Raw genomic sequence first — 23,011 nt, 5'->3', positions numbered from 1 at the left:
CGTCTGCTGTCGATGAGAGTTCCCCTACCAGAGTTACAATCCTACAGGCAGTCGGCTCACTCCCCATTCTTTGATCTCGCAGAGTTCTGACGAAACCAGATTCCAGTTGCAATCACGCTTGCCTCACCTTCATACACGCACAACCGCTTTTGGTCAGTGTTTTACACTGCTCTTTGACTTCGTTTCTCCTATTCATCCAAGGAGAAACAGCGATTTTCACTATTGCTGCCGTCGTCGAGTTCGCAATGGCACTGAGGACATACAAGCCCCACGAACTCCTCCAGCTTAAAAACACTTCTGTGAAGAAGCAGCTGTACGATCAGCTCCAAGAAAAGCTTTGCCAAGATCAAGACCTAGGTAAGCTCTTCAAGCTCCGCAACGTCTGCTTGTTCCTGTTTGCTGACCCGCTACTCTAGGTGAAGTTCTACGAATGCCCCTCGAAAGCTCCCTTGCACGCATCATGGAGGAGCCTGCCGACATGCCTCCGGACTCGGACAATACATCTCCACGCCGTGGTGAAGCAGCTAGGCAGCTGGATGGTACCGAGGCCGAGTGGAGATATCGTGGCCGCAACGACCCGGAACCTGTTGGCGCCCAGCCCATGTCTGCTCCGACTGGCCTTGCTGCCCAGAAGGACGAAGGCTTCCAACGTTTTTACCGAGCAGTCGTGTCGCCTACCCATGTCCGAGTGACTGCTGGAGGCCGCATCGTGCCCAACACACGCGGCTCTCCCTCGCCCACCACCAGGTGGCCCAAAGACAAACCCGCGGGGGAAGCAGCCGAAAACAACGCCAACCGCCCACCAAACCGGGAGGCTCTCCAGCAAGGCCAGTTTGCTATGCCACAGCCCATCGGCTTCTTTCCGCATCACGCTATGATTCCAGGCTTTGCACCGGGAATGATTCCTGCCATGCATGGAATGCCTGGTATGCCTGGAATGCCTGGTATGCATGCGATGCCCCCGATGCCTGCTATGGCGAGCGTGCCAGCAGCAGCTGCACCGTATCCATTCATGTGGCCGATGGGCTTCAACATGGGAGCACCCATGGGAATGGCTCCTGCTCCTCATATGATGGGTCATGTCCCAGGTCTGGTGGCAATGCAGCCTCCGAACCAAAACCCAGCGGCGAACGACAAGCAAAGTGAGGCGGCTGCATCAGAGAATGCCACCCCCACTCGGGCTTCCGCTGCTGAGAATGGTGATGCTGCTCGGCCTGTCGTCCACAATGCACAGTGGATGGTCCCGCCTGGCGCCCTTCATCACTTTGCTATGGGACCTCATCCTGGATTCTTAGGTCCCCCAATGATGTCGCCTATGGCTGCTGGGCACAGATTCGTTCCCAACCATGTCATGGCTCCTGTGGCTCAGAGCAACGGACAGACGCCGCAGATGCCACAGCACCAAGCAATCGCCATGCCGCATCCTATGGCATTCCCTATGGTGCCAGGTCTTGCCCCAGCTCCTGGACAGCACCACTCCTCTATCCGAGCCAGCCAGATCACCAAGAAGCAGCTCTCGGTTCTTCGTGCTTCCCTCAGATGGGCTGAGGATCAGCTTCAGTACAACAAGCATCAGATTGATGAACGAACCATGGAGCTTCATGCACAGTCGTTGCGCAATTCGATTGAGCACTTCGAAAAGGTCGAGGCCGAACAAGTGGCCAATGAACAAAGAAACCTCCCGAAAGATCAAGCCAAGGAAGGCACGAGTGAGTCGGTATCTGCAGATGAAGAACGATCAAAGTCCCCCCCACCCAGCAGCGCAAAGCCAGAGAACAGCGTCGAAAGTGCTTCTAGCCTGCCGGAAGAGTCCTTCAATGTGCGGGCTGACAAGCAGAAATCGGATCATCAGCACAGCACTTTGAACTCCACTCACGAGAACAAGGCAGTTCAGCTCACCTCGACCATTCAGACGCTGAGCATCTCTGAGACCACTGGCGCCAACAAGAGATCATCTACCTTGCCTGTCACCGCAGCACTTGCACCCCCATTCCAGCCTCGTGCTGTAGGCGGTCACGCTATTCGCGACGGGCTGGCTTTCTCTGTAGCATCCGCTCATGAACAGAACGCAACTGGCAAGCCCTATCTTGTTGGACAGCTTCGCGCCGGCTTGACCGCTGAGAAGGCTCGGTCTAGTGGTTACATTTATCCTCGAGAACTGACCGACGAGGAGCGCCGAGCTCGACACTTGTATTGGGGTAACTCTCCTCACGAGCTTCCGAAGGGTCTGCCCAGATTTGATGGCAAGGACTTTTATCCGCCTTCTCCGGCCACCAGCCCCAAGGATGAGTCGAAACACCATGATGAGCCCGACTTCCTGGCCCTCAAGGCACCCGCAAATGACATTGGTGGCAAGAATGCCAACACTGGCGTCGACTCCTTCCAGTCATCTCGACGTCAGCACCAGTACAGGCGAGGTGGTGTGGGCATTTCGGTCGAGTCGGATCCATCTCAGCAATCTGGCGCGTCCAGCAATGGCGTTGACGCTTTGGCCGTTCACGTTACCCTTCAGGATACCGGAAAGAGTGGCATCGACAAGAACCGTCACTCAATCGCTACAGCGGCCATTCCCAATGCTCCATCTGAGAGTGACAGCCCGGACGAAAACGACGACAAGAGTATTGTATTCAAAGGTCGCAACTCTTTGCGCCAGACTCGGTAGGTCGATTTTATTCACTATAACTGGACTGTTGAAACTAACATGGTGTGATTCATAGACAGAGACCTCGCAGCGGAATCTGGCACGACATGATGAAGCGCGGCACGTCCAGCAGCAACGCGGTTCCTGGAATGATTTCGTCTACGACAGCTCAGGGCGTTCTGCCTCACTACAGCGGCCACGCGACTGCGTCTCTCGCACCCACTGCGACCAACATCAGCTCTTCTCCTCGAGAGCAGGCAAGCAAGTCGGGCACGCCCAATGACAATGGCTCGGCTGGCCCCGTGGCAGAGCGACAGATTGAAAACCGACCTCCAGGCGTTCAAGGCTCGAAGAGGCGGCCCCAGGTCCTCTAGCTCAGGAGCATCAAAGGCTGTATTTCTGCAAAAAGAGCAGCCACATGAAGGTTCAATCGAATCATCTCTTATTGCAGGCACACTTATGGATTGTATGAATAGCTATCACGGCCGGCTACTTGATTTCGGCTCTATTTTCCTTTCAGCTCTGTCTTTACTTCGTTGGCTTGACGAATAATCTGAGGACAGCATCATGTCAACCTCACCATTTGCCTGGTGCCAAAGGGCGGCCAATCATTGCTTTCTAACAGACTCAAGGCGCGTCACTTATTGTTAGAGTTCGATTGTATTATAGATGTACGTTGAGATTTGTTAGATTAATGAAAAGATAAAATGTAGAAACTGAAAGGCTCCTGTTGGCGAAGGGGCCGTGGAGTTATTCTCAGAGTGCTTCGTGTGGACATGTAAAGAGCTTGTGTATGTCGGCCAAAAAGGTCGTCTGCCTAGATATATAGGATGGCAAAGGCTGGAAGAGAGCTCGGTGCTTACATGGAAGGACAGTGCCTCGCTGGTTTCTGACGTCTACTCTACCAAATAAATTAACGTAGGTAGTGGGAAGTATTGGAGGACGATCGAGTGCTGGGAAACTCCCCTGGCCCAGGTATACACTGATACTGTCCCTACAATGCGAATCTACGGGCCGAAGGGCAGAAGCGCAAAAGGCCATTTCTCGTGGACAGTATCATGTTCCTCACCATCAAATTTCCAGCTTCGTTACAGCAAAGGCAAGATGAAAATCTTCGGGCGAGCGGCAGAGCTTCGTGGTAATGAAGCTCAGTCGGGTTTGCTCTCCGCCAGTCGTATACCTCGAAAACCATGAGTATTGTTGGTTGACGCGGAGATTATCTAGCGGGGTGGGAAACACTTCACGAAACTACGAGAGAAGACGAGAGAGAGAAGCGAGCACAAGACCTACCTTGGCTTGTGACCTGCTCTGCTTCGTAATGAGAGAGAGAGGTGAGGTCAGTTTACATAAGACTGGGCCATTGTGAGCCGCAGCCCCTCGACAAGGTAAATCGAGTTTGACATGTGAGGGTCTCACAGAGACGAGAGCAAAGAAGTTTGTGGGACAAGGAGCCAAGGCTTCGGGAAACACCTCCCATGGAGCATTTCACACAACGACAAAGTTGGTGAAACGGCCATTGAGAATTGTAAAATTCTCGATTTGGTTCGATCTACCCTGCTTGAGAAGAAATGCCGCGCGACCTGCAGGTGAAAAAGTGGTGTGGCCTCGGGGTATCGCTAGAAAACGCCGGAATATACCTAATTTGTGCCCATTTCCTTGCCCCGTATCATTGTTTGCCGTGGAATGCATCACATGGGGGGGAAGAAAACCCCCTGTGTTGAGTGTGTTTCGTGTCGAAAAAAAAAGTGTTCATCTCCTCGTCTCAACCAGTTTTTTCTTTTCTTTTGCTCCCAGATTCATCCGCTTAAATCAGAGAAGATTTAAGCAGAGATCTTGTTGGGGACGCGGAGCTCACGGCCGACCTTGGAGCGGGCCAGGATGCTCTCGCGGTCCTTGTCGAGCTTGAGCTTGGTGATGACGACGTTGGAGGGGTGGATGCCCAGGGGGACGCTCTGGCCGCTGGCCTTGTCGCGGGTGACGCGCTCGACGTGGATCACGTACTTGAGGCGGTAGACGGAGGTGACCTTGCCCTCACGGCCCTTGTTGGAGCCACGGACGATGGTGACCTCGTCGTCCTTGCGGATGGGGATGCTGCGAACCTGTTAAGGCGGAGACTTGTAAGTTTTGTTGTCTCTTTTTTTTTTCTTTTTTGCGGCTATGAGCGGTGGTGGACTGGGGGAGACGAACGTTGTACTTCTCGCGCAGCTCCTTGCTAAGGGGAGCGCTCATGATGACACGGCGCTGGCCGGAGCCGGCCTTGAAGTGAGCGGCACGGCTCTTGCTCCGGGAGGAGGAGAGGTCTGTAATTTTCACGACAATTAATACACAAAATTGCTCCAATTGCTCCATGAGCAAGGCCAGCGATGGGACTCACTCTTGTTCAGCTTGACCATCTTGACGGTTTGGGGGGAGGCGACGAGGAAATCCTGGTGTCGTGGAGGGCGTTGGGGTTGATGAGAAGAAAGGAAGAGAAGAGAGAGAGATTCCTAAAGCAGACAAATTGTCGTTGAAACTTTTGGTTGTGGGCGCACTTTTTTTTTTTTTAGTGAGTGGAGTTGGAGCCACGTGATCTATCCTGCCCTACCTTTTCTGCTTCCCGCTTTTGGCAAGTTTGGAGAGAAGCAAAGCCCAGGCGCTTACCTAAGGTCTCAAGGAGCCAAACCTTTGCTTAAGTAATCACTGAGATACTGGCTTTTATTCATTTGGACCGTGATGGCCACGGAGAGACAGCAAGATGAGTATAAAACTTGCATAGAGGCGGAGGAACGCTCAGGGCATGCAGACGGTGTGATGAAGAGCTGGATTTTCCATTTTGCGCCCCTACCCCAGTCTTGACGAATGGATACGTCCTCTGGAAAGCGCGATTCCCGTCTATATACTCCGTATCCTGGTCCATCCCCCCTTTCTTCCCTGGCTGAGAGTCTCCCATGGGTTGTGATGTACAAAAGATTGCCCAATGATCCTGGTCTTTCGTCTATGATATCGTACAAAGACCGCAACATCCACGCTTGGTTGCATCGTGCAGGCCATCCTAACTGCTCATGACTGAGTAGCAGGAGGCATGAATCTGCCATTGTTGTCGTATCGCGCTTCTGCTTTCCAGTTAGCCATTGACTGACCCAACAGCCGTCGCAACGATGGATAGGGCATAAGCGTACTAAAAAATGTGTAGTTGAGCGTCACGGTCTCAATGCCCTTCATGTTAATGTCATTCAACAAGTCGGGGTCCAAGTAGAAGAAAACCGGCATGTCCACAGTCTCGCCGGCATTCAACCTCTGCTCCTCGAAGCAGAAGCACTGGATCTTGCTGAAATAGGGGGCGCACTGGGCAGGCGTCACGCTGTACGTTGCCACGCCAATGATGTCCTGGTCGCCCATGTTCGTCGCCTTGTAAAAGGCCAGGGCGGTCTCGCCGGGGAGCACCCGGACCTCACGCTGCTGGGGGACGAACTTCCAGGGGAGGATGTCGGACACGGCGGCGTTGAAGGTGACCTTGATTCGGTTCGCGGACGTGACGGGGACGAGGCGGCTGGAGATGTCTTGGTTCTCGCCGGACTGGCCGTAGGCTCGGATGGGCTGGCCACCCCAGCCGGTGGTTTGGCAAATCTGTAGACCCTGGTTAGTTCTCTCTGGGTCAAAGGCTTCTCCTGGAGTTTGTGCATGTTTGACGCACCATTTTGTAGAAAGGCACCGAGCCGTAGGACAGGGCGAGCGTGCCCATGATGACACTGAGGGTGTAGTAGCTGCACAAAGAAAGCCATGAGCCTAATGTTCTCGAATTGCCGTCCGGAAGAAGCCATCATACGCTATCGTCCTGTTCCTCCGGCTATACTGCTCCCGCACCCTGTCCATGGACGGTGCATAGGTGGCATTCTGCTGCTGCGCTTGGTGTTGCGTCTGCGTCTGCGTCTGCTGCTGCTGCTGCTCTCGCCGAGGCCGCGAGCTCGAGAATTTGCGCCGCAACTCGGCGAAATTGGGGCGGCTGCTGCTCGTCCGAGGCCGTGCGTTCTGGCAGAAGAAGCAGGCCCATTGCGACGAGGATGAGGTCGTCGTCCGCGAAGGGGCGTTGCGCACGAGGCGCAGTGCGTTATTCATGGCTGCTGTTGTCGCGATATAGAAGGGAAAGCGGTTCGAATAGAGAGCTTGAAGATGGTTTTGCCTCGATTTGGAGCTAGCGCCAGCTTCTGTCATCCAGCCGATCCTCAGTGGCATGACATCGCGAATGGTGGGGCAGCGGTTCGGCGCGGAAGTCAAAAACCCGGCTCTGACGAGATAAGGTATGTATCCATGGCACTTGCACCCGTTGCCTTGATTCTCTGTGATGCATTTTTGGAGAGATGGTGCATAGACGGATCGATTGGTCCATTGAGGCTCTAGAGTGGGAATATTGGGTATGCATCTTATGGTGTTGAGAGGACTTCTGGAATTACTCGAGATGGGATGCCTAGCCACCTGCTACTACATACCACTACAGACATCATTGTCACAGGAGGATTCGACAGGATAACCATAACCATGCTTTCGCTATTTTTTTGTTCTATATGCCCTATATCCTGGCCTCAGTCTTGATGCTTCTGATAATGCTGTTCTCCTTAAAAGTGCCATAAACAGTCTTGCAATCGCAGCAACTCTTTGGATCATGTCGTCATGCAAACTCGGGTTCTGCTCCATGCGCTATGGTAGTGCTCCCAAACGATGATAGAAAAAAAAAAAAAAAACAAGAACAAGGCAAATGCAATCATTGATGCTCAGTGTGAAGATGCCTTCAAGCCAATTTCTTGCGCGGTTGCTTCTTCTTGAGGCCATTGCGAAACGGCTGCATCACTCTCTGCCTCCCAGACCGCGCCAGTTGCGCCAGTCTCTCCAGCATCTGGATGACAAACACTTGGAATGCCAGGATGAAGAGCCGCAGCAGGTGATCCAACAGACCGAGCCTCGGGACCCTGCCTCTGCTATAGGTCGAGTCTCGGAACTCAAAGGGGAGCTTAGCACCTAGGTGATCCTGAGCCACTTGCAGTCCGCTGGTGAATCCGTCTTCGTGGAACCCATACCCCGTCCACGCCCCGACATAGCTGATTCCTCTCCTGTTCTGTATGTAGCGCAGCATTCTCTGAGCGCGCACAGAGGACGGGGTATTGAGCGGGTGAGTGTAGAAATACCTCCCCTGAATCTTGGACGGGGTAGGGCGGTGGATTGGGTTCAGCGTGACTAGAACATCGCCAAAGGGATTCCTTGGAATGCGTTGCAGGATGTTCATATTGTATGTGAGGCAGACCTTGTCCATGTTGGCCTTTTGCGTTGAAGGTGAAGACAGTGTCAGAAAGTTCCAGCTCGACCATGCCCTCTTGTTCCTCGGCATCAGCGACACATCCGAGTGCAACACGGCTTCGTTCTGTGATGTCTGGAAGCAGGAAAGTATCGAACGCTCCTGTTCGGTGGCAGAGGCGCCGAGGATGGACAGCGCCTGGTCGCCGTGGGTTGCAAGAATGACGTGGTCGTAAGCCTCCGCCTTGCCGTTTTCGAGATGCAGCAAGACTCTGCCGATATTGTCGTTTGAGACGTTTCTGACCGGAGTCTTGAGAAACAGGTGATTGGGAGGAAAGCCCTTCATGACGGCGTCGATGTAGGAGCGAGCACCATTCTTGAGCGTCAACCACTGTGGCTGAGGGGCGAGAGGCGATAGAAGATGATGATTCCACCTAAGTATGAAAGCGTTGGTCTAAGGTGTCCTCAGGGATGGATGCAAGGGGCCTTGACTTACAGAAAACGGACCAGCGTTGTAGCGGGAAACTCCAAGGCGCACTTGTCGGGGCTGGTGCTCCAGATTGCAGCCGCCAGCGGAATCAGATAATCGTCTCGAAAGCCGTCCGAGTACCCCTCGCGCTCCAAGTATTGGCCAATCGTCAGCGTCTTGTTGATGTGGTTCATCATGTGCTCCCCGCCATATCGAGGCTCATAATCATCGTCATCGATGAGCAGATCCAGCGCAAACTGGCTGAAGCGGACAATGTCAAACAGCGTCCTCCACATCCTTGGAGAGAACAGGTTTCTCTTTTGGCTAAAGATGGTACTGAGGCTTGTGCTGGCCCATTCGAATAGCCCCTGGTCTCGTGATACGCTCAACGTCAACTCCGTAGGTTCAGTCGGGACGCCAATCCTGCCAAGGAAGTTCAAGAAGTTTGCTGGATGCTGAGGTGAGTCACTTGTAGTCATACACAACGCACGTCTCAGACCAACTCACGATATGTCGCCGAGTTCAGCAGAATGAAGCCAGTGTCCACGGCCGTCGTGTACTTGCCAGCCTTCCACTGCACCGTGTTGGTGTGGCCGCCCAAGCGGTCTGCAGCCTCGTAAAGGTAGACATCGTGATACGTCCGGTTGAGGGCCCAGAGCGCGGCAATGCCCGAGCAGCCGCTGCCGACGATGGCCACCTTCTTCCTGGTAAATCTGTCAACGGAGAGGCTCATGGGGGCGGTGGTTGCTGTCGTCGGGCCAGGAGATGGTGAGGGACACGAGACGGGACTTGGGAGTTGGGGAAGGCCTCAGAGGCGCCATAGAAAAGGCAACAAGGAAACCGAGAGCACGGAGAAGCGACTTGCACATGTCAAAAGGTCCGACCTCGAGCAAATGGCTGGGACAAGGGGGGGCGAAGCTGTCGGCGCCACCCATGGGAGTTGTGCATAAGTGTCGCCGCCCTGATTCGACGGGCTCGCGGGAGATAAGGTAGGCATAGAGAGACGCAGGAGAATCAAACAACTCACACATGCCGCGGCTCTGCTCGCAGGGGCATCTTTTTGATTGTTACAGGCAGGCAGGGTATGTAATACCTCTCAGGGTGCTCAGGGTGGCTCAGGGTGCTCAGGGTACTGTACAAGCAGCGGCAGTGCAGCTCGTAATACCGGTCGTCACTTGAAGCGCATGCAGCGATCTCGACGAGTGCATGCAGTACATGTACATCAGACGCACGTATGGAGCACCTCTCATGTACGCGTTATGTACGAGGACGGAGTCGGGCACGGCAGGGCAGGGCCAGGTATAGGCCAGGTACGGAGCACGGAATAGGGTGCGTCTTCGGCGATGCGCGCCGACAGCAAGGGATCGGATCACCACAGGAACAGCTTCGGGGATTTTCCCAGCCAGGAGAGGCTTGCCTTATGTACTCCTTTCACGGCTGCCAGGGGCCGCTGCCTGTCTCGGCCATGTCAAGACGGCGATTTGAGCACTTTTCAACGTCTGCAAGCGGCTGAGCTAGCGCCACAGTGGCTGGAGGAGGGACGCTTTCACGCTGTAAGGGCATGTCGGTGCGTCGAGATTTCCATGGATCTTGAAGTTGATGCTACTTATCGCTGATACATACATAGGTACATATCATGGGAGGGCGTCAAGTCTAGGTAGGCTGCTGACAGAGTTCATGCATTATCATGTAATACCTACACAGGCCGCAGGGGACACTGCGTATCTATACCTGCAGGACTGGTAGCCAACGAAAGCGGCACATCCTCACCTGCCAAGAGACATCATTGGCAGACCGACTGCAGCTGAAATGAACACCATGACGGAGTGGTCTTAGCAGCACGAGTGGTTGGTCTCGACAGCGAACCGGTGCTGCATGAAAGGCATGTTCTTACATGTGAGTGCTGCCCAGGATGCGATAACGCACGCATTTGCCCATCACCAACTCGGCTTAGAACCATGGCCTGATGCGTTGCACGCCTCGACGTGGAGATTCCTCAGTGGAGCATGAATTTTTTTCACACCCTCACCTCCATTATCACATGCTTCGAGAGCGAGGCAAATGGCATGAGCGGATGCCCGGCGGTTTCATCGTCGCCAGGAATCGGTCACCGCCCTCAGGGCTTGCTGCCTGCTCTTCTAGAAGCGCCTGGGGCCAGGAGTCAGGAAGTAATACCAGTAATACCAAGTTACGTCGTAATACGAAGCACTGCTGACAGAAGAAAAAATCAAGAGACCGCAATCAGGCCTCGGCATGTCGAGCACTCAACGGGATCGGCAAACGTGGGAAACGAGTCACCAATTCTTAGAAGCGCCGTGTAGGAAAACCTGCATCAATCTGCCCAGCATCTCAACTGTGCGCCATTGACAAAGTCTGGACGCTTAGCCTGTATATTCTTCGAAGCTGGGGTGAATCAACTTTATGGAAGAAAAGAAAGAAAAATTCAAAATCTCTGCCCGCTGCTTGGAGATAATATCGGCCAAGAAAAAAGCACGGACCATGTTCCGCTTACCTAAGACAGCGCTGGTCACTCGCCAGACTTTAGCCGCTCTCTTTATCCTCCGCACGTGTTGCACTGGCGCAGAAAGCAGATGGATACTCGTAGATGGACAATGATAAAGTAACCTGTCGCGGGCCGTGCGCGGGTCAGATACTTCAGTGCCCACGACAGGGCGGTACCCCCTCCTCTTGCCCAACCACCCTGTCCAGCGTCGTCTTTGCATACGTACGATGACGGCGCTCCTCGGCGGCCATTTCTAACATCGCCGGAGAAACGCATCGAGCCTTTTCGCAAACCATCGAAACCATCACCCGAACTCTCCTTTTGAGCATCTACAGCGACACCATATTTGACAGCAGATTGTTGCTGCACTCCTTATCCCCTCCCCCTTCACTCCTAGACCCCGACAGCCAAGATGGCGAACCCTCTCGATACGGATGCTGGCTCCGAGCTTTTCAGCTCGTATGAGGCGGAACTCAAGCTCGTGCAGGCCGACCTGGCGCAAAAGTTGGACCAGATTCCTGAACTGACAGGCGAGCCGCGCAAGGCTGCCGTCAGCCAGGCTGAGCGCGCCTTAGAGGAGGCAGATGAACTGGTACTGCTGCCCTTGCATACCTGCAGAACCAAGGCTAACGGTTGATTGGAAACACAGCTTGGCCAAATGCGCCTCGAGAAACAGAACATCCCGACATCTGCGCGAGCGAAAGTCAACCAGCGCTTCCGCAACTACGAGTCCGATATCGATACCAGCCGCCGGAAGCTGACGAGCCTGTCGTCCAATCGAGCCGCCCTATTCGGCTCACGCTACACTGACGAGCCATCCGGGTCGACGGACATCAACCTGGAACAACGACAACAGTTGCTCTCGGGAACTGAAAGGCTCGATCGGAGCACACAGAGGCTGCTCTCCAGCCAGAGGCTCGCCCACGAGACCGAGGCTATCGGAGCGGAGACGTTGGCCGATTTGCATAGGCAGGGCGAGGTCATTCGCCATACGCACGATACTCTTTTGGACAGCGAGGGTTATGTCGACCGCAGTGTCAAGACGTTGAGGGGGATGGCTCGGAGGTAATGTAAATCCATGACCGGCAATCTCAAGGCACAGGATATTGATGGTGAACAGCATGGCAACCAACCGAGTGATTACGATTTCCATCATCACCATCTTGGTGCTCTTGATCATTGCTGTGATTTTCAGCAAGTTTCGATAAACGTGGGGATTTTGTTTGGAGTTTTGTCGGCGACTCGGAGTTGGAACACTGGACTTATCGTGTGTTTGATTCTTTGTTTTTCTGCACCATACAGACGCACATATATCGCTAGCAATGACAACAGGGCCATAATGCCGTCCGTTCGGCTAGAGGAAGGCAATTGTCTTGGTCGAGGGCCCTTTTATTTTTTTTTACTTCTTTGAAGTATGCACTGTCGAGATACATTTGTTTATCTGTTTTGTGGTCTCTTTCCATTATCCCATACAGCTCCAATAGAGGCGTGCTAGTTACTATTCTGCGATGAGTTCCCAAGAGCAGCCCGTTCAAACTGTTGCGATACCTTACCTTACCCTAGGTAGCTTGTCGGCCTCTCAAGCCTCAAAATGGAGCGACATCAGCAGATCAGGTACAAACCATGGAGCGGATGACCAGATTGTGGGGTAAGCCGCCGTCTTCGCACTCCCGAGCTTAATCCAAATTAATACCGAGGTTGACGCGGCCGCTTACGTGAGAGGGTTCCTCGCAGAGCTCTCAGGCTTTTCGTCCAACCTTTATTATTGGCCTCACAAAACTTTCTTCCTCGCACAAACCACATCCATCGCCTCCCTCCGCATCCTCCACCCTCTCCATCCCCCAACGATTTCCCCTCATACTCGGTACCCCTTCTATTCGTTACTCTCTTTGTACTTTCTTTACTTTTGGTGCATAGACGCACTTTTATCCTTCTACTTCGGAATTTTCTAGTCGCCGCTCGCTACGTCGTTGACGTGGCCTCACGGCCCCCGCCATGTCTGAATTCCTTGGGTATGCAGATGGATTCTTAGCTCAGTGGCTTGTACCCTTTGGCTGACACGCGACACCCCAGATCCCGCATTTCCCTCATCTCCAAGAGCGATATTCGGTGAGAATCTCCGCGCTCATCGTTCACCAAGACGGTCGCTGACCTCTAGTGAAAGCTACGTGGGCACTTTGCACGAGATCAACTCGGACGAGTCGACAGTGTCTCTCGAAAATGTCCGCTCATTCGGCACAGAGGGTCGCAGGGGCAAGCCTGAGGAGGAGATAGCTCCATCAGACCAAGTCTACGAGTACATCGTCTTCCGCGGCAGCGATGTCAAGGACTTGCGGATTGAGGAGCACCCCGCCATCAAGGAGAACAAGCCCCCTGTCATGCCTGACGACCCTGCCATTGTCGGCGTAAGTCATGTCCTTCCTTCATTGCCACCAACACCTCACCCTTCCATGATGAAATATTGCGGATGTAAATCTATTGTCACGTCTGAATGCGCAAACCCTGTAGAGATTTCCGTTGCCTTCCTTCTGATCTGGAAAATATCCCATTCACTGTGTTTTGAGATCTTACTTCTTAAAGACATCTGAACTGACAACTCGTTGCAAAAGGCCCGAGCCCGCCCCGGAGCACAAGGAGCAGCCCAGAATCCTCCTCCGGGAGCTCCCCAAGGAGCCCCTCCCGGAGCTCCAGGATTCCAACAACACCCATATCCTCCCAACAACTTCTATGGTGGCCCTCCGCCTCCAGGATCCTGGGGACGGGGTGGTCCCGGCCCGATGGGTGGACCAGGTTTTGGCAACATGTACCCTCCGCCACCAGGCTGGTTCCCTCCCGGCCAGGGCTTCCCTCCCGGTCCCGGCGGTCCCGGCCCATGGGCCAACGCACCGTTTCCTCCGGGCCCTGGTGGTCCCTCAGGTACCGACGCCGCTCAAGGCCCGCGGACCGCGCCCGAACAGCCCTCTTCGGCTCAGGAGTCAAAACCTCCTCCCATTGGACCCAGTGCAGACAAGCCCAGAGCTCCCCCAACAGAGCCGAAGTCGCACACCCAAGCAGCAAGACAACCACCCAACGCCCCAACCCCTCCGGTCGATTCTAAGCCGTCGGCCGAGGAGGTCAAGGCAGCTGCCACAGCAGTCCCGGCCAACGGCGCTGCGAAGGCAAATGATGTGTCTAGGCCTATTCCCACTGGTCCCAGGGGCAACCGTGTCCAGCCTGTTATCCCACTTGCTGGACCTACGTCCAAGCCCTTCCAGCCCCCTTTTGCGATGGAGAAGGCGGCTCAAGCTGCTCCCCAGCCTGCAGCCGCAGGACCAAGCAGCGTACAGGATGCTACGAGTGCGGCCAGAGCAGCTGTGGCACTGGCGATGGCACAATTGAGCAACTCCGGCGGCAATGCCATGGATAATTTGACCAACAAAGTCAACGAGATGCGCGTCAACGCCAGTAGAGGTAGCACGGCCAACCGTGGCCGTGGACGCGGCGGCCGTCCAGCCAAGGTCGAGGTTCCCGATGCGGACTTTGACTTTGCTCAGTCGAACGCAAAGTTCAACAAGGAAGAAGTTGTCAAAGAAGCTGGCGCAGGCTCTCCGGCGAACGAGCCTGCCGCTGCGCCTGCAGAGGAAGGCTCAGAGCCCCAGGATGGCGCCGCTCCGGTGGCATACAACAAGTCAAGGTCGTTTTTCGACAACATCTCTAGTGAATCAAAGGAGAGGGCTGAAAACAACGGTCAGAAGCCCGGTGGACGCGAGTGGCGCGGAGAGGAGCAACGGAGAAACATTGAGACGTTTGGCCAAGGAAGCGTCGACGGTGGCTATCGAAACTACCGTGGACGTGGTCGTGGACGCGGGACCCGAGGTGCGGGACGCGGCTTCAGCCGCGGTGGACGTGGAGGTCCTCGGCCTCAGTTCCAGCCTGCTGCTGCTGGCCAGTAGGAATCATTTGATCCCAGGCACCCGCCGTTTCCATCCGACTCTACGCTGCTACCTCGCGAGCGGTTTGCCGTACCACATTCCAGGCAACATCATGAGCAACGCGACGTCAATCAGCGTCGGAGTGAGCCCCTAGCACGACTACGAACCCATTTTACCCCCAATATTCCCTCTTAATCTTCTTGCACCAATGTACCAAAACCCTCCAATGTTTGCATCGTCTAGGCTGCCTTGCGGCAGCTGGAAAACGATATACTAGTCTTTTCGATTTTGCTTTCAGCTCAGGATAGGAGCTACGGATTTCACTGGTCGCGGAACTCGGCGACGATGCGGGAGTTTGGTTTGCGTTTTACAGGAGGCACAGGCAACCGGGCCTTCCATGAATCTTGAAGAGGCATGATGAATGAAAAAAACAGAAGAATTTCCTCAGGAGTAGAGGAAGGCGCTTAGGATCAAGCTGGATTCTTGCACTGGACAATGAAGCCGAGGACAAGCATGCGATTTATATAGCGAAACCTGTACAATCCTAATGAATCCCCAGGACTGGGTCAGAGACACCAGGCAGCGATTTTCTGCTGAGCTCGTTCATCAGACCTTTGTGGACAACTGCGCAACTTGCCATGTAATACTAGCAAGTGAAACGTAAATGCACACAATTGACGCTCGATTGGGAGCGGCGTGGCGATGGTTTTGCGGTGATGAGCGTGAAAAGCTCTCATGGATCGTTGATGTCGAAGTTCCATTGTCCAAGATGACAGAGTTTCGCCGCTCAGCCCCGCTAGGCGCAAGGCGGCGTGACGCATCAAAGCATCAGGTATTTTAGCAGCTGTCAGTGCGACGAACCTAAACCACATTCAACAAACTTCAACTTGTGGCTTTCGTCGCCTTAATTTCCAATCTTTATAAACACTCTCAACGGCCTTTTCAGTATCTTTACTTTGACATCTACCTATTCCTCACACACTGCGAGCTTCTCATCTTGCTTGTATTCTTTCATTCACTCCACCTCCTGGTTAACTTCAACCTTGCTTTGCCCCGCGAGGGAAAATCACATCGAGACATGTCGACACGACAGCTTCGCAAGCTACAGAAGCAGCGGGAACTGGAAGCCAAGGCGATCCAAGAACCCGAAGGCAGTGAAGACGACGGAGACGATGAAGAGAGCGCTCCCGTAGTGGCCAAACCGCGGCCGAATCTCTTCGCTGCGCTCCTGGAGGAAGAGGTCGAAGATGAAGATGAGGTCGAAGCCGACGATGCTGATGAGAGCAAAGAGCAAGCACCGGCAGCAGACGCGCCAGCTCTCACCGCTACCAGCCGGAAGAATAAGAAGAAAAAGAAGAAGAGCAAGAAGAAGGCCGCAGCTCCGACCCAGGATGCCGAACACAGCGAGGACGATGAAATCGACAGGGCCATTAGGGAATTGAAGATTGAGCCAAAGCCCCAGGCGGCGTCTGCTCCAGGCGCCACTCCCGCATCCAACGGCCTCTTCAAGATCAACCTCCACAACCTCAAGGAGGTCCATGAGATGCGAAACCTGTTTGGCCGAGAGACCATTGAATCGGCGCACGCAGAGGAAGCGGAGCAGCGACGTCAAGGACTCATGCCGCAGAATGTGGACCTGGAGACATTTCTGCGAGGACCGCCCAACGTTCGCAAGCTTCCCGAGGTGTCCCGAAGACGCAACATCTTCATCCAGGGAAGAGAGCACTGGCCGATGGGCTCCCCCGGGGGCCTCACCTTGAAGGAGCTCGGCAAGACGTACGATGGGACAGGAGTCGAGTTTACCGTTTTCCACAACCAAGAGTATGATCGAACGCAGCACATGTTTTTCGCACAGGTGCAGATGGGTGACCCGATGAGGATGGTGCACCTCCTCGTCAAATACCGTAAGAAGAGCAATGTCCCCCCCGTCGAATCTGGAAATCGCTAACATCTGGATAGCCTACCATGTCTCGACATTGCTACAAGTGAGCAGCGTGGCGAAGCAAGACCAGAACATGGCGCTCGCCTCAGAGCTGTGTGAGCGCGCCCTGTTCAGCTTTGGACGAGTAGCTCCGCCCTCGTTCAAACAGCACCTCGAGCAGGGAACGGCCCGTATGAATTTTAGGCGGCCGGAGAACCGCCAACTGTGGCTGGCTGGATATCACTACATCAAGAGTCTCATCAGGAAAGGGACCTACAGGACAGCGCTAGAGTGGGCCAAGCTTCTCTACACCCTGGACCGCACCGATCCATATGCGATGAGGCACATGATTCACTTCTTAGCCATCAGAGCCTACGAGGCGGACTGGCTTCTCGAATTCCTGAATCAGCTGGATCCGGAGAGCAGCCGGGATGACACGGCGTACATCCTGCAGAGCCGAGTATTGGCGGACTTGCAGATTGGCGACGAGAAGAGAGCACGAGAGCATCTTGCCGAAGGCATGCAGCGGGTGCCCTGGCTATACTGCGCTTTGTTCCAGGAGCTGAACCTCGACGCACCGCCGTCTGTCTGGGGCATCAATGCCGAGTCGGACACGAGCGCTTTCTGGGTGAAGCTGTACCTCTATCTGGCTAAGGATCTATGGAACAATCCTAGGACAATTGAGCTCTTGAAGGATGTCGCCAAGGGCCTCGGGCGGGTCGACGCAAAGGCTTTGCCAAAGGACAACCTGCCGATTGACCTAGGCGCCGCTCGACTGGCCTACATTGACGGGCAGACCTCACTGCTGGCGCTGGTGCCACGCAAGATGCTGGAGCAACAGCCCAACTACGAATTCGATCCTCTGCCGCCGGCAGAGAAGGATAACATCTTCACAGCAGATGGATGCAGACTTCCCTGGCTCGAGGAGCGGCGGGAGGCATTGCCAAGCTCGCGGCGGCTCGACGCCATGATAGCGCAGCTGGAAGACCTCCTTGCGCGGCGGGTCCCTCCGGTGACCCACGAGGACGAGGACCGGCTGGTGGACGAGCTCCAGAACGCGGCGTTTCTTAACGAGAACCGCGAGGCCGAGGACGGCACACCCGGGGAAGCCGTGCCGGTGAGCAACGAAGACCGGGGGATGATTCGCGCGCTCGTTCGGATGTTTGGCTTTGGAGGAGGGGCGGAGGCGGCGGCGGACGCGACAGGGGCAGACGATGCAGCTGGAGAGCAGTATGACTGGGAAGAGGAGAACAACGACGGTGATGATTCGGGGACCGCGGATCTTCCAGGGGCATGGCCTTCCGAGGAGGGTCGGCGGGAATAAGAGACGGGAGTAGCCGTGTTTCCTGGTGAATGAATGTTGGTCGATGTTGTTGGTCTACGATTGGTACGGAGATGGCCGCTGATGCGAAATGTCGCTGTTGGATGTATAGAAGAGAGCTGAGTACAGTGTACGACTATCTATGTAGTTCTAGTAGGATTTAGATCGACATGGGATCTCGAATGGTGCAACTGCCGATGGGAATTCCGTGCGCCATGTATGTCTCTCCCTGTTTTGCCTATTTGTGTTCCCCATGTCCATGTGCCGGCAGAGATTATACTATGGCTTGTTGTGGTGATGCTACAGGTATAATGGGATTCACGGCACGGCAAGGCATGATAGGTAAGGCAAGGCGATACTGCAAGGTACCGTACTGGAATTGAGTCAAACAAGGTATCAAGGCGGTTGTAAATATAGAAACCGGGCGGCTCACCTGTCAAGGTTGTGGTATTAGTTAGTATGACGCGGAATGAGCAACGTGTGTGAGAGAGAAGCGACCCCCGGCTTCCCTTCCCCCGGCAGGTGAGATTTGGCTAGAAGATGCGATGAGAGGGCGGAAATGTGCCGGTGGAGGCGGTAGGATGCTTCTAGTCGTCTTGTTGGATTGAGGCGTAATAAGCAGTCGGATCGCCATCTTAGCAGTTTGTTGTTGTTGTGCTTAAAGACTTGTTTGGGGAAAGGGCTTGTGTCTGTTAAAGCAGAGTTTGGAGCAGTTCAGGCCGAAGGGGGTTAGAGGGCGTTGATCTTGATGAGACAAATTAGAATTGCAGCATGGTCAAGACCTTCAACCACGATATGCTCTGTGTCTCTTTTGTCTATGAAAAGGGCTGTCTAAGACGGGAAGAAGGATTATGGTTGGCGTGTGTGGGTGTGCATGCAAATGAAGCCTCAGGGGATGATATGGACGAGTCTTACGAACAGCAACGATGCCAGTATGTTGTCGTGTCACTCCTTGGGGAGAAGTAAACGAAGTTCTAGACCCTTTACGAAGCAGCCTAGAAAAAGAAAATAAGAGACAAAAAACATACACACACACACATACGAGTATATTGAAGACGGAATGTCATTCCGCTCATACAGTCCAATCATAATGCTCACAACCCTTACCGACACCAAGAGATAGATGAGAAAAGATGACGGTAAGCACGGCACTTGCACCGATCAGGTCTGGGATTTGGCTGGTGCGACGACTTGGTAAATGCATGGCCAATAGCTAGCATTTTTTTTTTTTTTCTTTTCTTTTCTTTTCTTTTCTTTGAACGTTCTTATTATCGTGGAGCTGTCATGGTGCTGAGTGGCTCGGGATGGGCGTGGAAGCACTGGAAGACGAAAAAAGAAGAGGAGAATGTGACGAGACTTTGAGGACAACTGCCGCCCTTTTTAGTGGTGATTTCGGAGTGCAGTTATAGGATCCGGCCGAGAGTAGAAAGGGAAATAAAAGGGACTTGGTCGTAGCTTTTCGGGACGGGGGACATGGGGGGTTGAGCTGCCAGGTCGGTACTTAGTAGTAGGAGTGAGGTATGTAGGCTGGTACAGTAGGAGTTGATTCAGTGCACGAGGGATTACTGAAGATTGATGATGGAACTGTGCGAATGAGCCGTGAGAGAAAGAGAGCAACAACAGTATCACAAATGGAGTCGAGTTGACAGGCCTTGGCAACCAACCCAGTGTCAGCCGGAAACCAACCTTGTTGCCGTTGTTGTTCACATCCTTTCACACTTCTCGTCTTGGGCTGAACAGGGCGCCCTTGCTGCTCTCGCTCTACGCGTTTGGGACGAATAGGGAGGGTCATTGGACGGTTAAACCGCCTTTGCTGAGGGCTCAAGACGAAGGCGGCGGAGAAATGAAGGGGGGTGGTGTAATATGGCCAGCAGGGCCAATCAAGGGGACAGAATAGGCGGGACGGGATCTTGACTCGTTCTGTATGTATGTATGCATCACTATCATCTCTGTATTGCATGTAGTTGTATGAGAAGAAGAGAGAGAGAAAAAAAAGTGATATTCGGTGAGATAAGATGAGAGCCAAAACACACGGATGATGTTTGGTGTCGCGTGAGGAGCCTTTTCGGCGTGATAATACCAAACTGGGCCTCTCATCAATGAAAAGTGAATGGCCAGGCATATCTACCTACGTACTGTACACAGAAGACCTCGGCAACAAGCTCTCAGATGTACAGTAAGAAACAGCGCTCAAAATGCCTCGGCCGAGCACTGTGCAACGCCCGTCTTTTCCTGAATTTCCATCATTGGCAATAGAAAAAAAAAGCCTGCTTTAGTTGCATCGACGATCCCCAAGGCTATTAGTTGCAAGGGCTCTTCTCTCTTCCCCCCCTCCCCTCTTCCCCTTTGGACTTACATTTACGGACCAGCCAATGGGCGGCCTTGGAGAGGGGGGAGGAAGCAAGTGAGGACTATGTATGTACTATTCTGGAGCAACCCCCCCGGCCCCGGGTGAAGGAGGGTTGCACGTCTTTTGTGTCTCGGCCGGGAGGAGGCGGGACTAATGAGAGAGCTAGAGGGAGAGCTAGAGAGAGAGCTAGAGGGAGTGTGTGTGAGTGAGAGGCTTGACTGAAAGAAGCACTAATTTCACCGCAGAAGAGAGTGAGGCTTGAAGGAGAAGAAGGGTGAGGAGAGAAGGAGGAGGAGGAGGAGGATGACTTGGGAGCTAGAGAAAGACGCCAGAGGAAGCCTATTTGGGAGGGGGGAGCTTGTGATGGCCGGAGGTTCTGTCCGCAAGACACGGCCGAGTTGTGGTGGCTTGAGGCTTGATGTCTTTTGCATGGGTTAACTTCTCCAATTGTTGTTGCCCGTGTTCTTACCGTCTGCCGAGCATGATGGAAAGATTGGTCTAAATCCCCGTCCGGCAGGGCTCGATTTCGTCACCCTGCGGTATGTATGTGTGTATGCATGTATATGCACGCAGTCTAGGTATCTCAACTGTAATAGGTATCCTCCTGCGCAGCGCCCCTGCTGCGGCTGCGAGGCGCTGGATTCCAGGGATGCTGGAGCGCCAGAGATGCTGCTGACGGGTAAGGAGGAAGAGGAGACGGAGGAGGAGGAGAAGGTCTAAAATGTCATCAAAGATAGAGTTCCACAGCTTGTTCGGGCGCATCGATGGAAAAGCTTCATCAACAGCGTAAGAGCTTGTGTGCCGCTTCGTCTCACCTACAGGCGTCGTGAGATGAAGTGCGGCGATGGATGCCGGGACAGACAGGTCGAGACATCTGGCCCATCCTTGACCGCCTAGTAGTACCTCGTCATTTTCAGCCTCAACAAGCCCGACTCGTCTATCTCGAGCCTCCCCTCACGTACTGGATCCGGCAATGAGCGGTTCGTCTATTGATCGGACGGGGGCTCTTGGCCAACCACGATCCCATGTCCGAGGGCCTGTAGCATCTCACTTTGTAGTAGTAGTAGGTAGCAATTGGTACCTTTGTCTTCTTCTCTCTGTATGACTTGTCCATTCTTCGCAACAGTAGCTCCGGCTGGGCTGGTCTCTCCCCCACCCCGAGGATACCAAAAGAAGAGCAAGGCCAAGACGGGACAAGACAAGACAGGACAAGACAGGGCGAGACATGGACAGGGTTGCGGTTCGGCCGAGCCACCAAGCCTCGCTACGAATCCAGAACCAGCTGCTACTACTACTATACTACCTATGTACTATCAAATCCAAGCTAGGATTCGGCTGGCTCATGACTGGTCAGATGGAAGATGAGGGACGAGATTGGAAAGTCGGGAAGAAATAAAGAGGCTAAGCCAAAATAATCTGGAGTGTAACAATCTGACCAGGAAATGGAGAGAGATGGAAAAGAAAAAAGCAACTAATGATTATTATAGAAGAAACAGAACAAGGATAATGATACTGCTAGTACTGTAGAGACCGATAAAAATAAAAAGAAGCAGATGGGCTCCAGCTGTCTTACAAAAACAGACAAGGCACGGATTGCTCCGGCGTCGCGACATGGGTTCTTGCAGGCGCCTTTTCCTGCTACAGGTCTAGAGGCACGCACGTCGCAGGCAGCTAGTCGCCAGCCCGCCGATCACAACCTCAATGCCATTCGCCAGCCGTCTTGTTTTTTCCCCTTCAGGTGCAGTTACAGCACAGCACAGCACAGCACAGCACCTCTCTCTCTTTCTCTCTCTCTCTCGTCTCTGATTCCCTGGAGGCCGGCGAGAGTGGCATCACTGATGCGCCCGAGCCGCAGGCCAGAGCCTCGACGACGCCAGAGCCCTGAGCTTGGTTGGTTGATTGATTGATACCCGAGAGGCTCAAGGGCGCACAGCAGGGCGGAGCTGCAGCTCTCTTGTGTGTGTCTGGGGCCCTTGTGTGATTGCCATCGAAATAGACGACACCAGCAGAAGAGTGTGTTTCTCTTTTCTTCATCCACGAGAGGATTTGAAGGGTGTGATTGCAAGAGGAAAAGAGAGACGGGGACGGCAGGGGGCAGAGAAAAAGACGGCAGACAAAGACACAAGACGCAGCGGCAGAGACAAGAGACTGAGACTGACGCAGACGATACCTGGACAGGCCGTCTCCCAGAGGAGGAGAGCCTCGTCCCAGCACGCCTCCCTGAGGCCTCGACTGCCTTCATCCATCCATCCATCCATCCATCCATCCATCCATCCTCCATCTATCTCATCCATTTCATTCATTCATTCATTCATCCATCCATCCATCCCTCATCCTGTGCCGTCATTCCATCGCACTCGCAGCAGAATCTCCTCCTTGGCTTGCCCTGCGTCTGTCGCTCCCCAGTATGCTCATCGTGCTGCCGTTAGATAAGCGACCAGCCTCGTCTCCTTGACATTCATCACAACCCGGGCATACTACTATACATACTACTTCTACCAAGGTTGACTACCTGATGCGACCCTCTCTTTGACCCCCTTCTCCGATCGGCCGAATCTCTCGGCCGCCCAGCCGTCCACTCGTCCATTTGTCCCGATCCATCCAGTCGCACGCCCGTCAGTCGCCTCTGG

General features: G+C 54.0%; 6 protein-coding genes across 6 annotated transcripts; 3 read left to right on the top strand and 3 right to left on the bottom strand.

Moving 5' to 3' along the window:
- Positions 1-460: 460 nt before the first annotated feature.
- TRIREDRAFT_110623 (uncharacterized protein) lies at positions 461-3,015 on the top strand (the record flags this gene model as incomplete). Its single annotated transcript, XM_006968168.1, has 2 exons — positions 461-2,658; positions 2,718-3,015. 2 exons carry the CDS (start codon positions 461-463, stop codon positions 3,013-3,015), a joined length of 2,496 nt encoding a protein of 831 aa, XP_006968230.1.
- A 1,270-nt stretch (positions 3,016-4,285) lies between these two features.
- Positions 4,286-5,034, bottom strand: TRIREDRAFT_23059 (ribosomal protein L24/26; the record flags this gene model as incomplete). The annotated part of the gene is made up of 3 exons (XM_006968061.1): positions 4,286-4,740; positions 4,829-4,941; positions 5,016-5,034. The coding sequence occupies 3 exons, from the start codon at positions 5,032-5,034 to the stop codon at positions 4,462-4,464; spliced, it is 411 nt and encodes a 136-aa protein (XP_006968123.1). The 3' UTR covers positions 4,286-4,461.
- A 591-nt stretch (positions 5,035-5,625) lies between these two features.
- Positions 5,626-6,736, bottom strand: TRIREDRAFT_80932 (uncharacterized protein; the record flags this gene model as incomplete). The annotated part of the gene is made up of 4 exons (XM_006968100.1): positions 5,626-5,733; positions 5,800-6,247; positions 6,315-6,384; positions 6,447-6,736. The coding sequence occupies 4 exons, from the start codon at positions 6,734-6,736 to the stop codon at positions 5,681-5,683; spliced, it is 861 nt and encodes a 286-aa protein (XP_006968162.1). The 3' UTR covers positions 5,626-5,680.
- A 670-nt stretch (positions 6,737-7,406) lies between these two features.
- TRIREDRAFT_110620 (NAD/FAD-binding-like protein) lies at positions 7,407-9,108 on the bottom strand (the record flags this gene model as incomplete). Its single annotated transcript, XM_006968099.1, has 3 exons — positions 7,407-8,340; positions 8,403-8,823; positions 8,883-9,108. 3 exons carry the CDS (start codon positions 9,106-9,108, stop codon positions 7,407-7,409), a joined length of 1,581 nt encoding a protein of 526 aa, XP_006968161.1.
- A 2,182-nt stretch (positions 9,109-11,290) lies between these two features.
- Positions 11,291-14,810, top strand: TRIREDRAFT_67473 (uncharacterized protein; the record flags this gene model as incomplete). The annotated part of the gene is made up of 5 exons (XM_006968167.1): positions 11,291-11,470; positions 11,528-11,943; positions 12,952-12,987; positions 13,043-13,292; positions 13,488-14,810. 5 exons carry the CDS (start codon positions 11,291-11,293, stop codon positions 14,808-14,810), a joined length of 2,205 nt encoding a protein of 734 aa, XP_006968229.1.
- Positions 14,811-15,867: 1,057 nt separating this feature from the next.
- Positions 15,868-18,162, top strand: TRIREDRAFT_51171 (uncharacterized protein; the record flags this gene model as incomplete). Its single annotated transcript, XM_006968166.1, has 2 exons — positions 15,868-16,693; positions 16,749-18,162. 2 exons carry the CDS (start codon positions 15,868-15,870, stop codon positions 18,032-18,034), a joined length of 2,112 nt encoding a protein of 703 aa, XP_006968228.1. The 3' UTR covers positions 18,035-18,162.
- Positions 18,163-23,011: the final 4,849 nt, after the last annotated feature.

The sequence above is a fragment of the Trichoderma reesei genome, assembly GCF_000167675.1.
Source record: "Trichoderma reesei QM6a unplaced genomic scaffold TRIREscaffold_21, whole genome shotgun sequence".
Taxonomy (NCBI): Eukaryota; Fungi; Ascomycota; class Sordariomycetes; order Hypocreales; family Hypocreaceae; genus Trichoderma; species Trichoderma reesei.
Note: the sequence above shows the minus strand (reverse complement) of the source record. Positions and strands in the feature narration are given on the sequence as shown.